The 24,865-nt window shown below is 44.7% G+C and overlaps 1 protein-coding gene and 1 long non-coding RNA gene across 2 annotated transcripts; one reads left to right on the forward strand and one right to left on the reverse strand.

Moving 5' to 3' along the window:
• Positions 1-13,915: 13,915 nt before the first annotated feature.
• Positions 13,916-14,421, reverse strand: LOC144405506 (uncharacterized). The gene is made up of 3 exons (XR_013467123.1): positions 14,283-14,421; positions 14,139-14,191; positions 13,916-14,053 (listed from the first exon to the last, which is right to left on the reverse strand). It is a non-coding gene; the product is annotated as an uncharacterized LOC144405506 (long non-coding RNA).
• Positions 14,422-16,007: 1,586 nt separating this feature from the next.
• LOC120815707 (leucine-rich repeat-containing protein 52) lies at positions 16,008-24,561 on the forward strand. Its single transcript, XM_040170610.2, has 2 exons — positions 16,008-17,151; positions 21,809-24,561. Exons 1-2 carry the CDS (start codon positions 16,503-16,505, stop codon positions 22,135-22,137), a joined length of 978 nt encoding a protein of 325 aa, XP_040026544.2. The 5' UTR covers positions 16,008-16,502; the 3' UTR covers positions 22,138-24,561.
• Positions 24,562-24,865: the final 304 nt, after the last annotated feature.

The raw sequence follows: 24,865 nt of genomic DNA on the forward strand, positions 1-24,865 counted from the left end.
AGTTAAATTAATGAGATAAGAGTAAGCGACTGATTCTGCGGAGGTTAAATATTCAATTAAATTAGTGGTCTATGTGTCACAAACAATAAAGTAGATTGGATAATCGAAAGCATGCATGGAACTTGGGTGACCAGACAAGAGGAATCTCAGAAAATAAAGTATGAGCTGCTTGCTGCGCGGCAGCTTCTCACGTCCGTCACTAGGTGTCCTCACGAAGTCACTGATTCTCCTTGACACAAAACAGCTGTGTGGATTTGTTCAGTCCACAGGATGGCAAGTGTGACACGGCTTGTGAGTGGCTGAAGGCCTCCGGCTCTGTCTTTGACACCGGAGAGAAAATATTCCACTAATGTGAGAGAGGAAAGGAGTGAGTGTGGTCAATGCGCAGCCGGTTTGTTGACAGTCGACTCTGGGTTTCTTTCACTGACTGTCAGCGGCACATCTGTCCTCCTCCTCCTCCTCCATCACGCCGAGTCTGATTCAGCACTTCAACACCTACACACAGAACCAAGAATAGACTCCGGAATCATACAGAGACCAGAGAGACGAGGAAATCAACTGCTGCCTGAGACCACCCAGTCCCATGTCCTCCCATCATGTGCCAGTTTACGTTGTGTGTGTGTGTGTGTGAGATATGGCCGATGTTATTGAAAAAGCCTGATGGTCTGAGTTGTGTACATGGGGAACCCCCCCTCTCAACACATGGTTTTCGCTGCCCACGTCTTGTTTTTCCAGAGCGTAAACCCCATGTGATGGGATGGTTCTCCAGGGGTCAGGAGTAGTAATAAAGACCTACTTTTGGGGGGCGGGAGGGGTGGGGTGGGGGGTTGGCATGTGACCTTTGACCTCAGACACGTGCAAGAGGGAACTTTTGGGGGGTAGGAGGGGTGGGGGGGTGGGCATGTGACCGCCGCCATTTTGACCGGAAAAATGCGTCATTGAACTTTTGGGGGGTAGGAGGGGTGTGGGGTGGGCATGTGACCGCCGCCATTTTGAAGTCATGCCCCGGAAATGCGTCATTTTACGAATGGATACGTAAACCATTTTTGACGATGATGTGCTTGGTTTTGATTGGAAATTTGCCATATCAGTGGGTGTTTTATGCGATGGGCGTTAGTTTTGACCGGAAACACGGGACTGTAGGAGGGGTTTCATCATATATATAGATGTGTTATTCACCTCCACCACCAACGCACTCATTTTGGCCTCATCCGCTGTTGCTGCTGCTGTTGTTGCTGTTGCTGGTTCCGCTACTATTGCTGTGCACACGGATTCTTTGCAAAATGCAGGCTGCATATCGCATGGAGCAGGCCGCAGAGACTGACATAGGTATGTCTACAGAAAATAGCCCATGCTATACAGATGTAGATGCTTCCCAGAGCCGGAAAAAGCGTGAGGGATGTCTTTCTAGAGAGCCGGCTGTAGAGCTAGAGCTGGAGGGTGTTTATGGGTACGTGTATAATGTTAAATACTATGATGGCACGGTCACTATGATTTCTAGAATCAAGGCCCAAGACAAGCTAGGAGGGGGTGTTGGTGAAACAGTTGATGATGAGGCTGCTGTGGGGGGTCGACATGGGTGTATGTCTGTAAAAGATTGGCAGCAGTTTCGATCAATTGTCTGCATAGATCTTGAACAATCAGGTTTTCTAGAATCTCTATACTCTGTTCAGTGGTATAGTACAACAGGGCCTAAAATACACCATCTCATGGCAGATCGGTACAACAGACGCCCTGACGATTTCATTTTTTTAAACGTTTGTGAAGACAGAGAGTATGTGGTAGCTCAAAGAGGCCGCCGAGGATGGAGAGAGCATCCGTACCCTCTTACCATTGAAGAGTTTAATATATGGTTCCCCCTCGTGTTCTTTGTTCAGTGGTGTGACTGGCCCGCTCTGCAAAAAGTGTTTAGTCAGATTGACAAATCTATCCAGAGAGACAGCGTCAGTAAGGCTTACGGGGCTGTTAGAAAACGTCTTGTTTACGACAATACACCGAGCGGTGTGCAACCTGGTATATCTACTACCATGTGTAGACCGAAAATAATTCACCCCTCAATCATCTAAAAGAATGACAGGTGGGTTATGCTAATGTTGTGTGTATATATATATATATTTCTGTCACTGATGTTAATTCATGCAGAATCATAAAAAAAGAAAAACATTTTTTGTTTAGTTTCTGAAATCTCAGGGACCCAGGGGGGATGGACCCCGCCCACTTCTCCTTCACCTCCAGCTCTGATGGTTCACACCCCACCTCAGACTCCGCCTCCCGGACCGACGGCCACACAAGAAAAAGAAGAAGAAAAGAAGCTCTGTGAACCTCACGAGGTGTTTAAGGATACTGCACGGTTCCTAGAATACCTTAGAATCGGGGTGCTACATCTGTTGAACAAGGTCTGGGTTAAATATAATATAGAGATCTGCTACGGCTGTCAAACAAATAATCCCAGTCAGAAAAACCATCCGTGTTTATATCCATGTGACTGGTTCTACGAACTACACTTTGATCCGCTGATGAAAAGGCTCTGGAATGACAACTTCATATCCGCCATCCTCCTGTTTATGGATATGAATGACCTTCAGGTCGATGCAGACCGCATCCAGGGGGGTGCGGAAGTACTTCTTGACGAGCTGAAATCTGGAGGCAATGCGGCTGAAAGTATCCAGAAAATGTATGATACACTGATCGGGGAAGATGAACTCAAAATGAATCAACTGAAAAAGCTTGGCAGGTTGTGGGGAGAAGTATCAAACCCGTATGAAGCATGGGAGGTACCCGTTGATGATGATGATGATGATGATGATGATGCGACAGACATTGATGCGTAAAAACAATCTAACATGCTAAAAACAAAAACAAAATGAAATCGAAAATGAATGAAGTTCTTGAGTGTTTTTATAACTGAAAATGTATTTTTGCTTTTGCAGTGGGGCGAAATACTACTATACTATCAATCTGCTTGTCACATGTTGTACAAGAGAAATAAAATATGTTGTAACGAATGAACTGTCGGGCATTTATACTTTGGTATTATCATGGAAGGGACTCTACAGAAGATTTATCTAGACCCAGCCCATCCGGGAGGGTTAGGCAGTGTGTCTAAACTTCGCAATGCGGTTGGAGAATGTACCGGGGTGACGCCGTCACTATCTAGTGTTAACGAATACCTACTAGCGCAAGACGTGTACACATTACACGCCAAGGCAGCCGTACATTTCCCGAGGAATAGGGTTTTGGTCAGCGGCATTGACAAACAGTTTCAGGCTGATCTAGTTGATATGGGTGAATATGCTGAGGAAAATGATACTGTGCGGTATTTACTGACGTGTATCGATGTATTTTCCAAATATGCGTGGGTTAGATGTCTTTCTAACAAATCGGGCCTCACAGTCACAAAAGCCTTTAAAGACATTCTGAGTGACGGACGCATACCTGTGAAACTTCAAACAGATGAAGGTACAGAGTTTTATAACAAACACTTTCAGCGGTTAATGTCACAGTATAAAATTACGCATTTTTCAACATCGAACGAGACCAAGGCCAGCGTGGTGGAGCGCTTTAACAGGACTTTTAAAACCCGCATGTGGAGATATTTAACATCCGTTAATTCACGAAGATATGTGGATGTAGTACAGGAGCTTGTCGAGGCCTATAATAACTCACACCACAGGTCCATAAAGATGCAGCCATCAGCAGTCAATAAAGACAATGAGAAGACGGTCTTCATCCAACTGTACAAGTTGTACCCTCAGAAGCCAGTATGCTTTAAATTTAACAAGGGCGACACCGTGAGAATATCAAAACTCCGCGGGGGATTTAGGAAGGGTTATAAACAAACATTCACCGATGAGCATTTTACAATATCAAGGTGTATAGCCCGAGATCCTCCGGTTTATAAACTAACTGATTGTGCAGGGGAATTGTTGAAAGGTACGTTTTACGAACCGGAGTTACAAAAAGTAATTATAGGTAAAAACAAGATGTTTAAAATAGAAAAAATTATGGATAGAAAAATCTCCAGAGGCAAGAAGCAGGTCTTTGTGAAATGGTTGGGATGGCCCGAGAAGTTTAACTCCTGGGTCTCAGAAAAAGACATAACGGATGCTTGATAAAAGACACATGCATGCATCTTGAGAGTTCACTCTTAAACCGGCCACCATAGGACACGGCACGATGACCCAGAATGGTTTTTATGTTACACTACCTAGTAACGCGTCTGCTCAGGTTTATCCTAAAAATCAGATATGGAACTACAGGACAAAATTAGCCAAGGCCATTGTTCTGAGCGAACCACATGAGGTGGGGTTGGTAGAATTCCAGTATCCGAGAGTGTGGTACAGTTTTCCGAAAACAGATGCGGTTGTAAAAGTGTACAATGGTAAAAATAGGGTTAAATCGGCCTTTACTATGGACATTGGGGTTTATGAGTCTATACAGGCTATTGTTAAAGCGTTTAATGCTCGAATCAGCACTAACACGCAGCTGGAGGGGGTATCTATGCATTATAGTAGTGTTAAAAACCGCGTATACTTTCTGGGGTCAACAGAGGATTCAACTATAACCTTTGTAGGACGGCTCGCGACAATATTGGGGTTTAAAGATGGGGAGGCTTTTCCCCTACCGACTACTGACAGATCCCACATCACCCCCTATCCCGCCGATATACATGCAGGTTGTTACACATTTTACATATATAGCGATATTGTCGACTATCAATTAGTGGGGGACAGCCATGTACCTCTTCTAAGATGTATAAATGTGGCTGCCGAACAACGACGCATACCCACTCTGACTTACGACAGGCCGCAATACACATCTCTCTCCAAAAACGTTATTGATGATATTGAGATATCCATAAAAAACGATCAGAACGGATACATACCCTTTTTATACGGAAAGGTCATAGCGAAGCTACATTTCAGACCTATAAAACAGCGTTTCTGAAAAGAAGAAAACAAGTGGAAGATGAGGAATAGCCACTACACACACGACGACGGCCGGTATATGGCATATTATATGAACCAAGCCGGCGGAGAACTACCGGGATTTATAGGATCTCAGACACAATATGGCAATGGTTTGGGGGGTATATTTCGGGGGCTGCTCAGGATGGCCCTTCCTCTTTTAAAACGGGGGTTCAGCCTGGCTAAACCACATTTGAAAACAGCCGCTACTAACATCATCGGAGACGTTGTATCAAATATAGCCAAAGGACCGTTCTCTGGGGCTCAACAACAACCAGAGCAGCAGCAGGGTCACGGCATGCTAATACACACCCGCAGGGCTTTGAAAAGACCCCCCACAGGCAGGGGCGGTGCGGGGCCAGGGACCAAAAAATGTAAAAGGGATGGTAGGAACAAGGCGGGAGTCAAAAAGAAATCTGGCACAGCCCGAAGAGGTTCTCAGATAAAACGCGCCCGGATTTTGGCTAAAGACATATTTTAGAGGTAGAAACTATGGCGCTCATCCATAATCAGTCGGCGGAGTGTGTCAAGTCTGAACTGGATCTCTTTACTGTTCCTTATACACAAACGTCCATAGAGAAATATTCCTTCATCGAGATCCCGCCAGTCTCATCCATTACAGACAGAGGCCCTTTGGAGTTTCATATTTCGGCCAGCGGTGAAGATTACCTGGATCTGAACGATACCTTTCTGTATATGCGTGTAAAGATAACTAATGCGGATGGGTCCAATTTAGCAGCCGATGCTGATGTCGGCTTCATAAATTACCCTGGATGTACCTTATTCTCCCAGGTTGATATCATGCTAGGGGACAGGCTCATTTCACAATCTTCAAACACCTACCCATACCGAGGCATAATCGAATGTTTGCTTAATTACGGGAAAGACACCCTGGAGACGCAGTTTAGTACAGCTCTGTTTAGTAAAGACACCGCGCAGCATATGGACGAGACGTCTATTAAAGGGGACAACGAGGGGCTGGCCGCGCGAGGAGGACACACCGTTGAAAGCCGTATAGTGGAGTTAATTGTACCAATACATGCCGATTTGTTTTTTCAAGAGAAGCTGTTGCTTAACGGCGTTGATATTTCCTTGAAATTTATACGGTCAAAAGACGAATTCTCGCTGATGACGGCTGCAGCGGCTCAATACAAGGTCAAGATAGTCGCCGCTAGTGTATTTGTAAAAAAGGTCTCCGTAGCTCCGACGGTCCGACTGGCGCACAGCAGGGCTCTTCAACACACAAACGCCAAGTATGCCATCGACAGAGTAGCGCTGAAAACATTCTCCATTCCGGCGGGGACCCGAGTCTGCAACCAGGAGAATCTATTCATGGGCCAGATCCCTAAGTTTATTGTTTTAGGGTTTGTTGACAACGAAGGATACACGGGTAGTTATACACGGAATCCCTTTAATTTCCAACACTATGACACCGAGTTTTTAAGCATTTACGCTGATGGCCACGCATATCCAGCGAGACCGCTACAGCCACTCTTCCAGAGCGGCCAGTACGTGAGAGAATATTACCACCTGATTCAAACAACAGGTCGACATTTAAAAGACAGGTCGCTGGCTGTAACACGGAGTGACTTTGGTCACGGTTACTCGCTGTTCTGTTTTAATCTGGAGCCTGACGACGGGCAGTCGGGGAACGTGTCACTAATCAAGACGGGGAATGTGCGCCTGGAGGTCCGCTTCAGAACGGCCCTTCCTCGTACCATAAATATCATATGTTATTCTGTTTTTGACTCCGTTATCGAGATATCAAACCAACGACAAGTCTTGGTGGATAACTTTTAAACACCATGAACACCATAGAGTTGACGAGTATTGTTCGAAAACGGGTTGTTAGGGGGGTCGATTTTATGGGCGTGTTAGCGTGTGACCAGCTGCCTATGAAGGCTTTGCGCAAGTATCCGGTGATGACTATTGTAAATACGCACCCGTCCAGCAGCCCCGGAGAGCATTGGTTGGCGATTTATATCACAAAATACAAGCATGGCTTTTTCTTTGACAGTTTTGGAAACCCTCCTGATTATGAACAGTTTCCAAAAGAAATAGTTAATTTTCTCAATTATAACTGTACGACTATGTCTTATTCTAGGAAACAGGTTCAAAATAATTTTACTACAACCTGTGGCCAACATTGTGTGTTTTTTCTATGTTATATACAAAAAGGCTGGTCTTATTCACGAGTTTTAACTTTGTACGGACCTAATCTAGTCAATAATGATGCGATGGTCTGTCGTTTTGTTAACAAAATCCAACCCTCAGGGTGTTGTGAGGATGCTTTTACGTGTGTACAATGTGTGATCTAATGATAAACTATCCTGTGACGTTTTATGAATAAAATATATAAAGACAACTTTCAGCAGTGAACACCAATTTTATTTTCCATCCACAAAGAACAGACTAACAGATAATACAAAAGCATTACAAACACTTGTGTAAAGTTAAAAACAAAATAATAATAATACAAAATAAAATAAAAATAATATGCATCCAGTACAAGCTTAAAAATAAAAAAGACATGTGTCACACAGTAATAGCCAAACAAATCTTAAAAATCTTCCCACGAATCATCACTCCTAAAAAATTTGGTCTTTAGGGATTTAGGTGTCTTAAAGGGGGTGCTGTCTATAGATCGGCTGGTCCTAGTTTTTGTTTTGAATGACCCCGAAACATTAAAACCCCCGTCATAAACTGCATCACCACCCTTATATTCAGCAATAGACCTCCTAACCTGCGTGTTGGGGATAGCGGATAGGGGGATATTTAAATCAGCTAGCGTTTTTAAAAATATCTTCCAACCGATAGGTCTAGATTCGTCTAAAACATTATACGAGGACGTGACACTTTTCACCAGATCATACAGATGGGTGCCTTTGATCGTTTGATTGTTGACAACGATCTCCCCTCGGTCTGTCCAGGATATGTCGTTTTTTGCGTGGTTCAAAGCATCCAAAATATATTCGGCATGTTTTTTACTTTTTTTAGGTATGTGCCTGATCACATTGCCTAAAATCACATCTTTTCCTGGTACGTCATCTGCTGAAACGACAGGATTTGAGCCCGAGTCCCTTTCACCGGAGGGTAGTGGTAAAGGCAACGTCCCCTTCTCACGCTCTCCCTGTCTCACCACAGCCAAGTATCTTTGTAAAATAACGGAATATTTTTTGGCTTTTTCGTACATGTCTGTATCAGGTTGATTCAACACGTCAATCATAGCTCTATCAAGCTCATTTTGCACCGCCTGTCTTATAGACTCTCGTTGATCCTGCTGCTTATAATGAGGCTGCTGCTTTACCAGGCCAAGCTGATGCTGGGGGACCAGAAACATTTTTTGGGTGTGCTCCATTTTTAGCCCCTCCTATTGACAAGACTAATTATAAACGGAATAGCAGCCCCTAATAACGGTAATAAAAAGCCCCCCGACTGGTTGAGGGTCTTTTTCTTCTTGGTCCGTTTAACTTTTTTATCCGCCACCAGCCGGATAATCTTCTTCTTCTTCTTTAAGAGGGCGAATTGTTTGTCGGTCAAAGGAATGTTACCTCTCAATACATTGAGTGCGATCTCACACAGAGAGTCGATAAAATCCGTGCTGGCGTTATTAACAATGACACGTCGCACACGAGGCGTAGATTTATATATCAACTCCAACAATGACAAATTCCTCTGCATGCGTGATGACATTTTAGCGTTATTAACGCCTGTTTGTTTTTTTGGGGATATACACAACCTGTTGGTCCGATAGCAAAGCCGTTCTGAGTCTTAAATGTTCGGGGGTCAACGCTTTATAATCTATGAGAAGATAGCCATATGATTGTTGGGTCGCATCGTTAAAGGCCTCTAAAAAATATTTAGTATTACCCGGAAACATCTGTCTGGCCAGTAGTGTGATTTGATATTTATCCCTAGGGTTTTTAAACAGAATGAGATAGTTGGTGTTTAAACTAATAGTGCGACTAGATTTACCCTGAATAAATAAATTTTGTACTAAATATATACAGCTGAGATTTCTATGATGTACATATTTGGTAAAAACATTTTGAACTTCTATATTATTCCCGGCATCATTCATTAAATCGTCTATAATGAGTAGATTGTTTTTGGCAGGAGGTAGTAAAACATCATCGCACAGAGACTCTGGTAAGCCCTCTACAAAGTTAATGTCTCTGGTTTTAAGCAGTTGATCATATAAAGGCTGCCAGCATGAATAAATGTAGACGACATTGTCAATACGATGTGAAATAACCCTCTCAGCATTTGCAATAATATCCTTGACAAAAAAAGTCTTTCCACAGTTTGAAGGCCCACTCACTACCAAACTAAAGGGGTGTTGTAGTCGTGCATCAAATCCCTGATCGCTGTTAGTATCCATAAGGAAGGGTCGTATAGTCAGACAACACCCTCCGCTTATTGTACACCACTCTGACTTGCTTAAAAACTGTCTCGTTTTTAAGATGGAACTTCTTTTTATCACGCCTGATAGTTTCAGACACTGTGGTCAAAGTGTGTGTGTTGTGATTGGTTACATAAGCCTGTACGAGGCCAATCAGTGACTGGGGGGTGACGACGGAGGCGTTTCTAGCGTTTAATGTGACGCCTTTACATTTGACAGCTGTTTTACCCTGTACCGTGTTATAGGCATAGCATTTGGGTCCTCCTGATACAAACTCTGTGATGTAGTCTTCACTAGGCAGCCCGCATATGTCTCCGCTGTTTAACTCATCAGTCAGGTCACCAAGATATGCCCCCAGGGGCGGCACCCATTCGCTCCCTCTCGATGTAAAGACAATGCTGTCTGTGTCACAGTACAAGACCCTCTCCTGCAGTTTGTCTAACAAGTCGTAGAGCATCAATCTGGCATGGGCAGTTGTCAGGGCTCCTATAAAGACGTTTACGTCTTTTATACGGGAACCGCGGGCGTCTGCATGTCGCCACTGTACCAAAGCCACGTCATCTGAGATAAAACAGAATTGTCGCACATCAAAGTGGTCACTAAACATCAATTGTGTGAACCGAGCCGGATCTGTGATCAGCTCGCATGCAGGCATATTATTGCGCATACTAAAACGGCCCCACAAAGAGTTTAGGAGGAGTTTGTTGCAGCTTCTCATGGCTTTGTTGACCCTGATTTTGTCAGGGTTTAATTGAATGCCTTCCTTTTCAAAATAGTCTTTGACATATTTCTCCTTGTCGTCGGGGGTTTTGACATGGCCAGGGTAGCCTGACGCTTCCTGTTTACACTTCATGAATGTCTTCACATACCCGCTGAACAATGTGTCTGTTTTGTTGGGGAAATGCCAAACTTCATCAATGGACACAAGCCTGTATCCCTTTTCCACAGCCTTCTGCAGTTCAATTGACACCCAGACCCCCGCCAGCAGTCTGTCTCTGTCTCCGTGAGTGCACTCGCCACTCTGATTCAAATCCTCAGCACATTTGCCACACAAGGGGAACATGAGTTTGTCATGACATCTGTATGGTAGGACCGGGTGAAACAGCCCTCTGGGCGGTAGCACTGTGCACTTTATGAGTCCAAAATACTTGTCAATAGACTCAAAATCCTTCAGGATAACCTGAGGATGTCCAACTGGATACTGCTTTTTAGCCTGAACCGTCGGATAAAGACTGGTGAAGTCGTAGTACCTGATTTTTTCATCAGCACCGATCTTGTGGTACAGCTTCATAGCGTTTGTACGTCCCCCAAAGAGGGCCTTTCTAGGCTCTAGACGCTCACGCTTTTTGTAAGTAGCCATAAAAGCCTGTACAGCCCCGCTCGTCCGTTTTAACGACGACCACTCACACTCCCACATCACTACAACTCGCAGCCCGTGTTGTTTTTGTAGAGAATATATTTTGTCCATGAACACCCTGTATTGTCTACCGTAGGTGATTTTTGTAACAGGGTTCATGTCGCTCTGGACGTGGCATTTGACACATCCGTGGAAAAAACATCCCGCAAATTCATAGCAAGTGTTTGTTACAGAGTTATAGCCATCCACATAGAACGGCTCAAAAAGCTGTTCACCGTGATTGAGAGCATGTTTAATCTCAATATTCTCTGTGAGGGCCACATATTCAAGCCATTGCATCGATACATCAGAATACGTCTTATTCTGAGCAGTGTATGCCCCCTCAAACGTTAGAGCAACTGTGTCCTTTGGGAGAAACAGGGTTTTGAACACCCCCATGCAGCTGGATGCTAGGGTGGTAAATGAGAAGGGGTCAAGCTCCGTGCACTCTATGAATGTCTCACGATAGATGCTGCAGGCTTTTCGCAACACTTCTACATCGTTAACACAGTAGCGTCCGATTTCTTTTTGGAAGTCAAATGTTCCTCCTGAAACGGCATTATACCATTCCATGAATGTCGCTTTATCGCTATCACTCATATCGTCAAAGCCGTAGTAGGACGGATCAGGATATTTACCGACATAATACTCATGCTCCCGGGTGTTGAACTTGTGGGGAAAATAGCCTTTCTCGACATCACTGAACCCTAGGGCAGCGGGGGTTTTTGACAATCGCATGGGAAGGAAACTGAATGAGTCAATCCATCTCTGCCGGTATGAAATGTCATACATCAGTATCACCCGACTCCCTCTCATGGTGACTTGCGGTGTGATCTTTTGTTTGACAAAATATTCCAACAGAATATAGTTGTCAAAGCCGGATGCGTTGTGGGCGATAAACGTGTAGCCTTTGTATCTAGGTCTTCTGTAATACTTCACAAAGGTGTCCACACAATTCAAAGTACTGAAACAAAACTTTTTTCCCTCTAAATCCATAGCACATACATAATTTGCCTCGTGTTTTCCGTTATGAAACCTTGTCTCAAAGTCAAATAATATGTAGGTTGTTTGCGGCTCTTTCTTTTCAAGAGGCTGAATAAAACACTCATGTTTATCATTGCTCTCCAACTGTTGCTCACCACAGTGGACGCAGACTTTTGGCGCGCATTTGTGCGCTTTTTGTCCTGCTTTGTATGTTTTTCCACATGCCTCACAGTATTTCATAGCATCACAGGGGATGAGGGCATGGACGCTTTCTGGCCGCTTGTGCTGATCAAAACAATATTTCGACTTACATATGCGTTTACAATCACCGCATTTCTGTGTTTTACCCAGCTGTGTACGACACTCTAATGTAAAACACACATTACACAGCTGTTCACAGCTGTGGTATAATCGATGTTCATAGGCTTGGTAGCAATACTGACATACTTGTTTTGCCCCAAAAAAGCCTTGCTGGTTTTCAATCAGGTGATAATGGTCATTGTGTAGATATAACCAGACTGTCCGGGGATGAGGCGCATCGTGGGTTTGGAAACACTGAAGTCGTTTACGACCTGCTGCTGCATGGTGGAAGATTATGATTTTCACACCCAGATGTCTTTCGAAAGCATCTACATCGGAGAATGAGACCTTGTGCATTGGTCCAAAACCCAACGATCTATGTAGTTGAGTTGCAAATCTCACTTTATCTTGCAGGGACGTGTCTGGATGATTAAAATGTGCTAAACAGAGCGAAAAGCACAGGTTATTATCAGTATTGTCAGGGGTGTGCAGAAACCGACCCTTCTTTGATAATATCACATCATATGGGACATTTGCTAATTTTAGATAACCCCCACCGTTTCTGTTTTTAGCTACGGTGATCACTAATTCCAATTCATCATCCGTTATAGTCTCATCATTGCTCTGTATCACTTGTGCAATTTGCTCCATAAACAAGTCAGAGTTGTACGACTCGTTTACGCGTAGAACAGCTTGTATGTCACTAGCCAATGAAGGTCCGCGTAACAAAACGTTCAGCACACTACCAGCCGGAGAGGCCTCTACAGCTCTATCAATTACACCCGCCACTCTTTCTCTGACCATGTAGGGGATTTGCTCGAGGTCAGTAAGATCCACGTTTCTGAAATCAACCCCTTGTCTAAGCTCAAATGCATTGAATGAAGGCATCTCTCTCACGGTGACTGTCCTTCCCTCTATGCCTGAGGAGGTCTCACCCCCCCTCATTATCTCCCCTCCTCCTCCTGTTAGTGTATCATCATGCCCCCCTTCTGTTCGGGCCTGCTCCCATGACCCTCCCTCATGACCCTCAGCAGGCCCCCCAACACCCTGTTCATGCTCCACATCTCCATTTGCCCCCATCTGATTCAGCCGGTCGTCACATATTTCTGCCAACACACACCCCCCAGCCCATGCATCATTGTCTGTGTACACAAGTGGGCCGTCTGCATGATCCAACACGTGGCTATTTGCGCCTGTGGTATTAAACCCTGGGTCTAGGACACTGACCAAGTCTGCATAGCCGCTATCTAGATACGATGAATGTTGTTCCGTATAATGAATTCTGTCAACATCATGAAAAGCTTCGGCAGGGTATGCAGCAGCAGCAGCAGCAGCAGCAGCAGCAGCAGCAGCATCAACGCGCAATCTCTCCACCAGTGCACGTAGGCTTTTAAGCTGTTTCTCTGTATTCTGTAACAGGCCCCTATACCCATCATCATTATTATTATGGTTATCCCCTGATCGATGTATATCACCCGTGCCCCTCTTCAAAACTTTTCTGGGGGGAGGCATACTACACGTCTGTATTGTTTATTTAGACACCACCCCTTATAGACACCATGCCTAGTAGATCACCTTGGATAAAATTTATTTGTAAGTAGAGCTATGATAGCTTCACTGGATGCATTCTGAGCTATCAGGTATTGTTTTATGGAACAGCCGTTGGCGTCCTGTGTTTGTCTAGCCTCCTCTTGTTTCTTACATAGATCGGTTACTATCTCTTTTAATGCGGTGTTGGAACGCCGCAGTTCACTGATTTCATTTATCAACTCTACATATAAGGGGTTAGCTGTGTCCCTCGGGTGCACAATCACCACCGTGGGTTCTGTGGGTATACCTGCTCTGTTTTGTTGAAATGGGGTTACACACTCTGCCGATGTTGCTCCTATTGTAGTACTCTCTTCTTCATAGTCAACGACCGCCTGCAGCATTTCCTCGTCAGTCAAACATTCTGGATAGTACCATGTGTCCTTTGTTGGTGTAGACCGGTCAATCTGCTCCCTGCTGTACAAGCATACATGGTCAAAACATGTTATAAAACAAATGTCTATATATATATATATATATATATATGGATGATGTCACATACCTTGTAGAAGGTCTCTCAGACTGGACACCCGTATGTACTTTTTTTTTTTTTCACTGGGGGGAGCATAGAATTATAAAATCATTTGAATGATTCGTCAAATAATAAATATATAGAAAGCTTATATCATACTGTCATTTTCCCTACCTGTGCCAGCTCCCTGGTTGGGGCACGTAGTCGTTGTTGGTAGACAACTGAGTGCAGCAATCTCCTTTTCCAGTTTTTCAAGACTCCCATGTATAGGATGCGAGCTGTCATCTATTTCTAAAAGGTATAAATACCTATTAAAAAATATATATAAATATATAAAAACAAATATGAATCACTCGACATAGTACAATCTTTAAAGCTTTCTATTTTTAATTTTTTAATTTATACCAATGTATGTGTGTGTGTATATATATATATGTGGAAATGGCTTAAATGTGAGGATGCACCAGTCTGCCAGGGTGTCAAGAAGTGAACCGTGGCTGTATCTATATAGTAAGGATCCTGTTTTTCACACACCAGGGTCTCAGTGGGGGTGGGGGTTCATATGTTGATTAAAACTAAACAAACTGCTCACTGTTTACCACATAAGGACTCTGTTTTTCTCCATCCCTGTGGGGCTCTCAAGCTATTTAGGGTTTAGCACCGTTTGGGTGCTGAGTGACATTATGCGACCCTAAGTCGATACGCTTGTTCCTCGTTAAAAACTGTATGTTTTCCTGAGGGTTTTTCCTCTGTTAGGTTACAATGTGTGTCCTGTTGGCTAAGAAGAAGATAGCCCCCTAATTCATGCATTAAGCTGTTATTTTTGAATCTGAACAGAAGCGCCAGTGTCTCACTGTTTTGTGGAGGGGCCTCTCATACCATTGAAGAGAATCAGAAGAAGACGTTTGGGGGTTGGCCCCGGCTGGTGTGCTGTGTCACATGATGCTGCACTAAGTCGCCATATGTGTTCCTCGTTAAACCTTAAGATGTATGTTTTCCTGAGGGCTTTCCTCTGTTAGGTTACAAATTGTGTTCTATTGGCTAAGAAGATAGCCCCCTAGTTCATGCATTAAGCTGATATTGGTGAATCTGAACAGAAGTACCAATGTCTCACTGGTTTGTGGCGGGGCCTCTCATACCTTTGAATAGAAGAAGAAGAAGACGCCACTGGGACCACACTGGGATAGGCCTCTGCTGTTTCACTAATAATCCTGGAGCGTGAAACAGTCCAAAAGGAAAGTTCGATCGAGGCGCCAAATAACCCATCTATATATATATGATGAAACCCCTCCTACAGTCCCGTGTTTCCGGTCAAAACTAGCACCCATCGCATAAAACACCCACTGAAATGGCAAATTTCCAATCAAAACCAAGCACATCATCGTCAAAAATGGTTTACGTATCCATTCGTAAAATGACGCATTTCCGGGGCATGACTTCAAAATGGCGGCGGTCACATGCCCACCCCACACCCCTCCTACCCCCCAAAAGTTCAATGACGCATTTTTCCGGTCAAAATGGCGGCGGTCACATGCCCACCCCCCCACCCCTCCTACCCCCCAAAAGTTCCCTCTTGCACGTGTCTGAGGTCAAAGGTCACATGCCAACCCCCCACCCCACCCCTCCCGCCCCCCAAAAGTAGGTCTTTATTACTACTGTCAGGTGCACCTATTTTTGTACAACCCCCCCCCCCACACACACACACACACACACACACACACACACACACACACCTGAGGCAAATGTAGATGGATAACTGGAACTGCAGCTGCAGCAATGTGGTCATTTTTATTACTGCATGGTTACTAATGCATCCCATTTATTTTGACGCTACTTCCATTACCCCCCCCCCCCCACACACACACACACCCTCCCCCTCCTCCCCGCCTCCGCCAGCTCAGTCCAAAGCGAGAGATGACTCCACAATGCCCCCCTACTCCCCTACACACACACACACACGCACACACACACACACACACACGCACACCCACATTTGGATTCAGTTGCGCAGAGCACAGAGAGGATGGCAACATTGTAGCGGGGGAACTGACCGTGACCACCGCGAGCAGCACAGCATGAGAGGACGTTGTGACCGCGGACGGCGTGCGAGTAGCTTCGTTTCGACGGAAGAACGCCGCTAAATAGGTAAACTTCGTAAAAGCATGAAGGCGTCTGGTCTGTCAAGTTCCAGCTAGCGGATTGAGCGCCGGATCCAGGACCGTTGACAGGATGAACTGAGACGTTGCGCGCAAGAGTTTTGCCACGGGCACGCGTGTGGTTTGACCTCTGCGGGAATTATTTCTGAGACAAACAGCCTGGTGAGGATGTATCGATGAAGAATGTGACCGCGCCTGACTCTCTCCGAACGGGGTGGATGAAGCCGTCGGCGGTGTCATGCGTCTTGCCCCGCAGCCAAGCGCGCAACCCTTGCGGCTCGTAGTCCTGCTCCTCCTCGCCGCGGCGGTGAGCACGTCCCCGGTGCTCTCCACGGGCTGCCCGGACAGGTGCGTGTGTGATGACCAGCTGGTGGTCCAATGCGCTGGGCAGCACCTGACCACCTTCCCGGTCAACTTGCCGTTGGCCACGCGGCAGCTCATCATCTCCAACAACCGCATCGTGGAGCTGCCGCCGCTCGCGCTCAATTACCTGTCTGACCTGGTGTACCTGGACTGCAGCAACAATTCCCTCACGGAGATATCCGAGTCCACGTTTGGGAACCTACGGAAGCTGGCCTACCTGGACCTCTCGTTCAACACCTTGATCCGGATCGAGGACAGGACGTTCGGGCCCTTGGCGAGCCTGGTGATGCTGAGGATGACGGACAACCCGGGGCTGTCGGAGATTCACCAGGACGCCTTCGTGGAAAACGCGGCCCTCCAGGTGCTGGACGTCAGTCGGAACAACCTGACGGCGGTCAACATCACCTCCCTGATCGCGCTGCCCACCCTGCGCTCGGTGGGGCTCAGCGGAAACCCGTGGAGCTGCGAGTGCGACAACGAGGACTTGTGCCTGTGGGTCCACCTGGAGGGCTTCAAGTTCCAAGGTTTTATCAGTTGTTCATATATTGTCTTCTAATGTCACGTAAGCGAGATATAATCACACCACGACCTGTTGCTCTTTATGTCAAGCGGACGGGCCCCAGAGATGAAATCACAAAACAAGGCTGCTGCTCGGTATTAATTATTAATACCCGTTATGTAAACTATTGTTATTTGGTGGCTGCCCTCAATAACCTTCCTCTATCCCCAAAAAATGAATTATTATCCTCCATACAAAGAAACACTCTGGCCTTAACACCAACAGTGCGATAAAGACATTTCAGAAATAGTTATAAAAGCAATAGAAAAAGCAGACAACTTAGTGCCTCTTTTTGACAGTACATCATTTAAAACAGATTTATAAATTATAATTAATGTTTATAGAGGTTTGATGAATCATATACCGATGCACAGCAGTTAGGTGCCATCAAGGGGACTAACTGGGGATGACAAACTTACCGTTATAGGACAAAAATAGTCTCTGACTTAAGGCCTCTTACTCACTATGATTTGATGTTAATTTTCTTAACATTTTTAATTTTAGGACACAAAGCAACAAAGAGCAAAACTGAATAAATAAAGGTTCTACAACCAGATTTGATTCAGGGGCCCTTTTTGAGACAGGCCTTCAAGTTTTTAAAAGTAAATTTGGTCACAGTTTGGGACCACAGCCATGCATCACCCAGAAAGATTTTTCACAACACAACCATACATTGTTCATTCTTGTTTAAAATTCATAAAGACTCGCAAAATATATTTTCACTATTTGTTCTGCAAACACATAATAAAAGGTGATTCATTAAATGCTGGTGCCAATTAAAAAGAAAAAGGACATCGTTGTTCGATTCCCCTCAAAACCTTTTCCAACAAATGTCACCTCATGGTAACATCATGTGGTACAGTGTGTCGTGCAAAATATGTGGTGTGTGGAGAAGAAGAATAAACATGAGAAGTTTACAAAGTTGGACCCTTGCGCAGCTTTCAGTGGGGCGAGATGTGCTCAGGTGAGCGTGACAGCATTCAGACTATAAAATAGCAGACGGGAGAGAAGATCAGAGGCCGGGAGTCGTTCAATGTCGCTTCTGTTGCTGCTCATTAATTCAGTATCCTGCACTTTGGGAGGAAAACCAGAAAGACCTTCACTAATCGAGCTCTGTTTTATTCAGCGATCTTGCAGATGTAGTTAATGTGTCGGTTCCACCATGAAATATAAATGTCTTTTATCGCTGTCAAGCTAATAGATTTGACTGATACTCAACCCTCTTTCTCCGTTTGAGGTATTTTGCTCATACTTTGGTGTGGATGTGTCACTATGCAAAAGGGCAGCTGCTATTTATAGTGTGTCTTACTGAGCAAGAAGCCCTCCGTAATTCTAACGCCATAGCTACAACACATCCGCCAGGCTGACTAAAAACAGGCATCCGCACACACGTACTATAGTTTGCCACAGTCCCTGTGTGCGTCTTAGGCCGAGTCCAAAACAAGATCTGTCCTATTTCCCTGCTGCTCGCTGCCTTTTGTGTCACTTAATTTGGAGTGGAGCCTCTTCCAGTGACAGCTGCCAGCAGGGGAGAGGAGAGATACTCACACGTTCTCTACCTCGGTTATACACACAGTCTGTCAATCTCTTCTCTGGCATTCACTGACTCATGCATCCCCCCCCCAAATAACACACACTTTTATTTGTCATGGCGGAAAACAGTGGGTTATATTTTGGAGGCGCCTCAGGTTTCAGCTGCGAGCTTCGTCTCCAACGCCCCGTTAACTCTTGTCTGGGTCTCACCTGGTTCATGCACCGCGGCCTTGCTTGTCTCCTCTGGTTAGTGAAACGCGCGGCAAGCGGCAGAGCGATGAAGCTTCAGGAAGGAACCAACAGATTCTGCTCTGTCTCGCCTTCCCGGCTAGATTAACACTCTTTTAGTTGTTATATAAGGAGAATGTCTAGAAATAGAGTGGCGTGCGGATGGGGGACGGAGGGAGGGAAAGCCCTCTTCTTTGATATGGCCGTCTCTTAGGGGGAGGGTGGGAGAAGGAGAGGGGGAGGGGGGTGAAGCCAGAAGGGTTTCCTCGTTCGCTGTCAGGAACATGCAAACACACGCACACAAACACACACATGCACGCACACATTAGCAGACCCTGCAAGGGCAGACGTGTAAAATTCCAATAGAGGGGAATTGTGCATATGATAAGAGGGTGTGTGCATCTGTGCATGCATGGATGTGTGTCTTTCTATTACAGCATATTGTGTGAACAGTGCACAGCAGCAGCCTTTGAGAGGATCAGAGTACACTTTGAATTATGGGTAGTAGATGTAGCAGCTCTGAGAGGCCGACTGCCCTCATGTTCGCCAGCTGCAACACTCGCTCTCAGATCCGGTAGCCACCAGAGAGGCTGAGATACAGAGCGTAGATGCATGCAGCGAATGAATAAAATACACGGGACAAAAGTCCATTTTTGTCGTCCGATTAAATTAACTTGTCGGTTGAGCTGTTTGATTGAAAGCTACGGAACGATGCTGTCACCTTCTGTCAAATCACACCTCCCACCAGCCTGAGTCAGTTCTAACACCTCAGCACCACGTGTTGGTTCCGAGAGAGCATGCAAACTAGTGGCAGAGGTTATCCATAGTCGGCCAAAATAATATGGATCAGATGGACAGCTGAAAGAGGATAAACAACTGAAATAATTACACAAAAGTAATGACCAAATAGTTCATATAATGATCTAAAGTGAAAGGATGAACCAGTGAATGAGTTGGTTCAGAGGAGCTCCTTCGGAGTCAAGTACTTACAGCACATGCCACATTACGTGCATGGGTAAATAAAGCCCCCGCTGACTCCGCCTCCCCCCTCCTGCACTCCAGGAATGAATTTTACACAATCTATCTCTGCTCTATTTAATATTGAAAATACACTGGACTAGTATATTAAAACATTATTCTTGTCCTGTGCACTTATTGTGTACATATTTGTGTCTATTGGTTGCACCATCTCGACAAGTGAAATACAACATACTTTGCAAGAAATGTGGTTCTGATTCCGATTAAAGCAACAATCACATGTATAATAGTTAGCCACAAGTTTTGGATAAATGGCAACACATGTAACTGTAAACATGGACTATTCAGTTCCATTAATTGCTGCGTCACTTAACATCCATTAAAATAATTTTAAATGGACACATCTGGAACATGAGGGGAAGTGAACTGAAGTTTGTCATTGAAGGATTTGTTTTTTGTGAAGTGATTGTGTTTCTTACAAAACAAGAAATGAGTGAAATTTTAAGCAATTCTATACCTTTAACATCAAACTCAGAAAAAAAGAAAATACAACACAATCACTGCACAATTACTCTTTCTCAACTTTCTCCAAAATACCTTGCAGCGGGCAGAGAGGCCGAGCAGATGCTTCTGTGTCAGTATTCATTTGTTCTACATGTATGCACAAGCGTTTTCATAATATGCCAGCACAATGAGGATGCACATTTTAAGGCTGTTGTGAAATGGGGTCTCAAAAAAAACTGTTCCCTGTGCAGAAACCTCCAAGTCTTTTGATCTCCCCCGGTGGGACCCCCCCCCCCCCCAACCGCCCTTGCACAACAGCGTTGAAACGCAAGAAGCCAATTAAAAACAGTGGTCGTATGGCGACGGCAACACTGTTGTGCTGTATGTTTAATACAAGACTGAGCGAGGCTTCGGGATTGTTGGCTCTCGTCAGCTGCTGCGGAGCTCAACATCCGTCGCGTGACATATTTGACGGAGAGGCCTTTTTAGAGGAGGAAGTCAACGTATCTTAGTAGGATTTGCGGATGCCAGCGACGTCTTAGTCGTATCCGTACGCGGCCACTGACGATACGCAACCTCATTATCTTCCGTTTCAGACAGACACAAAGGCCCAAGTCAATCTTTAATCCTGTGGAGAAGAAAGGAGTTTGAATAATTCATAACTCAATTCCGCACCAACCCAGGACGCTGCTACATGTGAAGCTGCAAAAGCCAAGTACTTTTCTGATAAAGTCGTCACACTAGTGCTTCGGCGTTTACGTCTCTTAGCTTTGTTCGTGAGCTCTTAACATTTGTGCATTATTATGACTCTCACCACATCAAGGGATCCTTAAAATGACAGCAAAGATGTATGTTAATTATTTTGTATATGTTTGTTACATTTAAGTAAAATTGCTTGCTATTCGCAATTGAGAGTAGCGGTTAAATGCAAAATCATCTTCCTACTCTGACAGGGTGCTATTTGAATACTCTATTCTTCCAAAGTTAAAACTGTTTCGGTTATTTCCCATGAAAGCCAGATTTTCAGTGACATTAACATGAATTAAGTCTACATGTGGTTTTCTTGCTTTGAGAAACAAAAGCACTATTTTAACAAAGACCAGATGCAGATTTACTAACTAAAACATCTGTATCAAGAAGGCCACTGTCCTGGATTAACGTCATGACGCACATGCGGTCCAGATAAAGATGACTTAGTGGTGTGTGCGATGTCACTCCGGGACATGGCTGCGATTGTTATGTATGGAGAAAAAACAACATTCGTCTTCCAGTGTTCCATTTGTCACCCCGCACTTCAACAACAACAACATATGAGTGTTCCTTTGAGCCGTGGTCAACCCTTAATCATTCCCCCTTGATGTGCGGCCTGTGTGTGACAGATGAGGGCCAGACGGTGTGCGGCTCCCCCGCTGACTTGCAGGGTCGTCGTCTGGGCGAGGTGGGCCTCCAGCTACGGACGTTATGTCACCAGACTCTGGGCTCCTGGGACTACCTCTTCTTTGTGGTCATCGGCTTCGTCATCTTCGCCGCTGGCACCGTGTCGGCCTGGGTGATGGGCATCGCCATGGTGCTCTACGAGCGCTACGTCAAGAAGAAAGGCGAGCAGCTCGATCCGGAGGACGAGGAGGAGCCCGCCGACACGGGTCGCAGCTTGCGAGCCAGGAGTGACCATGGCAACGGGAATTTGAAAACGTCACAAACTGTCTGAAATGTCTCACCCCCACACCCCCCACCCCTCCCCTCCCCTTTCCCCGTCGCTGATTCCCACAGTGCCTCCTGTCAACTTCCAGGACTGTCATGAAGTCCAATTAGACTGCGGCCCAACAGAGTCTGTTTAACAGGCTCAGCTGGCTCGGACAGAAGAAAGAGGATTCAACAGAGATGAGGTCATGTGCAGTTGATGTAACGCACCTTCTGGATGCCACTATGGAGGTTCCCCGGCATTTGGGTATTACTGACGGTGTATGCAAATGCCGGACCGTTCGATGTGGTTTGTTATTTCGTCCTTTTCTAACGGGATGCCGTTTAGGCTTGTGTGACAGCATCAATGCTCACATTCACCAACGTGTAGTTCAGATGTTGTTTGGTGACCAATCACCAAAGGTTGGATGAGAGGATGGATAACAGCTTTATTTATCTTCTCATCTAACTACAGGGAAGGCAGCAAATAAGATAGTTTTCCCAACATGTTTAGACATTCTTTTGATCCCCATCCGGATCCAGCTGTGACCAAAAAAGGAGAAACAGGTACATGACGCAATTTGTCTGTACCTCTAATTTTACAAATTAGATAGATGCCCACGTCACCAGTCAATATAACAATATATTTCTTGACCCTACTTAAATAGCTTTGTTTTCAAAGGAAAACAATTCCCAGTTGAGCTGCATAATAAGCACAGTAGATATATTGGCTTCACGGCTACTATGTGAGATGTAAAGTTGTGTGGTCATTCTGCTTTATACTGAAAGACGAGGGATCAAATGCATTTACATCATTTTGATTACTAAATGTGTCCACACGCATGCACTCACTGGTGTGTAACATGTAGCTGCACATTTTGACTGAGCTTCTGCAGATGTGAGTGTGTCCATCTTTGGTCCAGTGACGTGTGGTTTTATGCTGATTGTCCAGCTCCCTCTTCTGTCACGCCCAGCAACAAACTGCAGTTGAGGCGTTTGTGTTGAAGATTTGTTTGTGTTAACGTCTGGTTTGGCAGTGAGCCCTGCTCAATAGCAAGTAATCAGGAGAATGTAAAAATTGGTTCTACTTCAGCCTTTTTTTGGGGGGTTTGATTTGTTTTGTTTATGCATGCACAGTCGATGCATTAAAAAGCCTTATGAGGTGTGTACAAACTAATTCAAGTAATTAAAGGAAACTGGATTTTTATACACATGATCCTAATTTTTATTATTTGAGTCATTCTTTAAAAACAAAACATCCATGCTTCTAATTTCTTAGTGAGTTTAATTAATTAATAACAATTTGGACTGAAGTCCAAAGCTGCCATTTAATGAATTTACAGTTTTAGAGCAATAAGGAAACTACTGCTGTAAGGAACAATTTGGTTTTCAGTCCACAATGGTAAATATCCACACCTGTTTTGTTTTGCCTCCGGTTTTCAGCATCCAACAGCCGACGGTCCCACGTCACAAACCTCCTCACTTGCACTGACAGTGACTGTTACAAACTTTGAAAGGAGCAAGAAAAGGATCCTCGGTGGACCAGAGAAACCAATAGTTAGCCGCTCCGATGCGCCATTCTGTCTGTGTGTATTTAATCAGTGCAATCGGTTGTGTTTTAGAATAATTGTCGTACTTGTCTTAAGAGCAACATTGACCGTATGAGGGATCTGAGATGGGGGGCATTGTCTCACAATGATTGGACCAGCTGTTTGTTTTAAAATATTGTACAGATTTGACTTCTTCATAAGTTTTATCGTTGCAGGACGGTTATCACTGTCGCTTTGACAAAAGAAAAGAAAAAAATCTCAAACAGGCTAGCTGGTTTTGGCCGTTTTGAGTGGAGTTTACACTTTCTCCCTGTGTGGGTTTTCTCCACGTCCTCCTGCTTCCTCCCACAGTTCAAAGACATACAGGTGACTCGTAGGTGGAAAAAGTACTATCACAGTGGAAATCTGCCATCCCAATGTGAGGGAAAAAGTTCCCTATGTCTGTCCCTATGCACCTGCTCGTTGCCCAATGTCAGCTGTGATTGGCTGCAGCCCCTCGCAACCCTGTAGGCAGAAGCAGTCACGAATGATTGATAAAAGGCAATAATATTATGAAAGTGTGGCAAATGATGGATGTATGCAACCCCTTTTTTCCTGTAATGATAGCGACATCTTGCAGCTGCGCAAGCAAGGTAGAGAGAAAAGCACATGTGTAGCTAATAAAAATGATGAATGATGGCTGAATTGAATTTAGTTTCAATTTTAGATTATTTTGGATGCCGGCTCACTTTCACACTATCATGGCTTACTGTAACACTTGAATAAAACCGAGCCATTGGTAATGTTGTGAGTAACACCTGTGCTTTTTCTACAATGCAAAATATTTAAAACACCTATTGTAGTGGCTTTTTGCAATTTTCATTCATTATAAAATGTGGTGAGGATAAAGTGGCTGCAAACAATCTGCTTTCTTACTGTTATGTGATCTGCAACACTGCTGAGAAACCTTTCTTCACACATCCACTGGAGCTTGTGTGTGCACATTGTTGGGATTCGTCCAAAATGAACTACAGATATACAGGTATTGGCTTCACTAACTGTTCGTCAACAATGACGGCTGCATCACATTTAGGCTTTCAGGTTCCAGGGCCCTGGTTTCATGCATCGCGTCATGCCCGCGTAATGTTGACATGTGTACTGTGAAAGACGTCAATTGCAAAGTTTTTCCTTTTTGCAGTTTGTAAACAATCTGTTGTTTGAGAAGAG

This window comes from Gasterosteus aculeatus, chromosome 3, assembly GCF_964276395.1.
Source record: "Gasterosteus aculeatus chromosome 3, fGasAcu3.hap1.1, whole genome shotgun sequence".
Classification (NCBI taxonomy): Eukaryota; Metazoa; Chordata; class Actinopteri; order Perciformes; family Gasterosteidae; genus Gasterosteus; species Gasterosteus aculeatus.

Excerpts from the sequence above, each read along its gene's own strand:
- LOC120815707 (XM_040170610.2), top strand. The coding sequence starts at position 16,503 with ATGCGTCTTGCCCCGCAGCCAAGCGCGCAACCCTTGCGGCTCGTAGTC. Across the intron at positions 17,152-21,808 it reads GGAGGGCTTCAAGTTCCAAG|ATGAGGGCCAGACGGTGTGC; the intron begins GTTTTATCAGTT and ends TGTGTGTGACAG.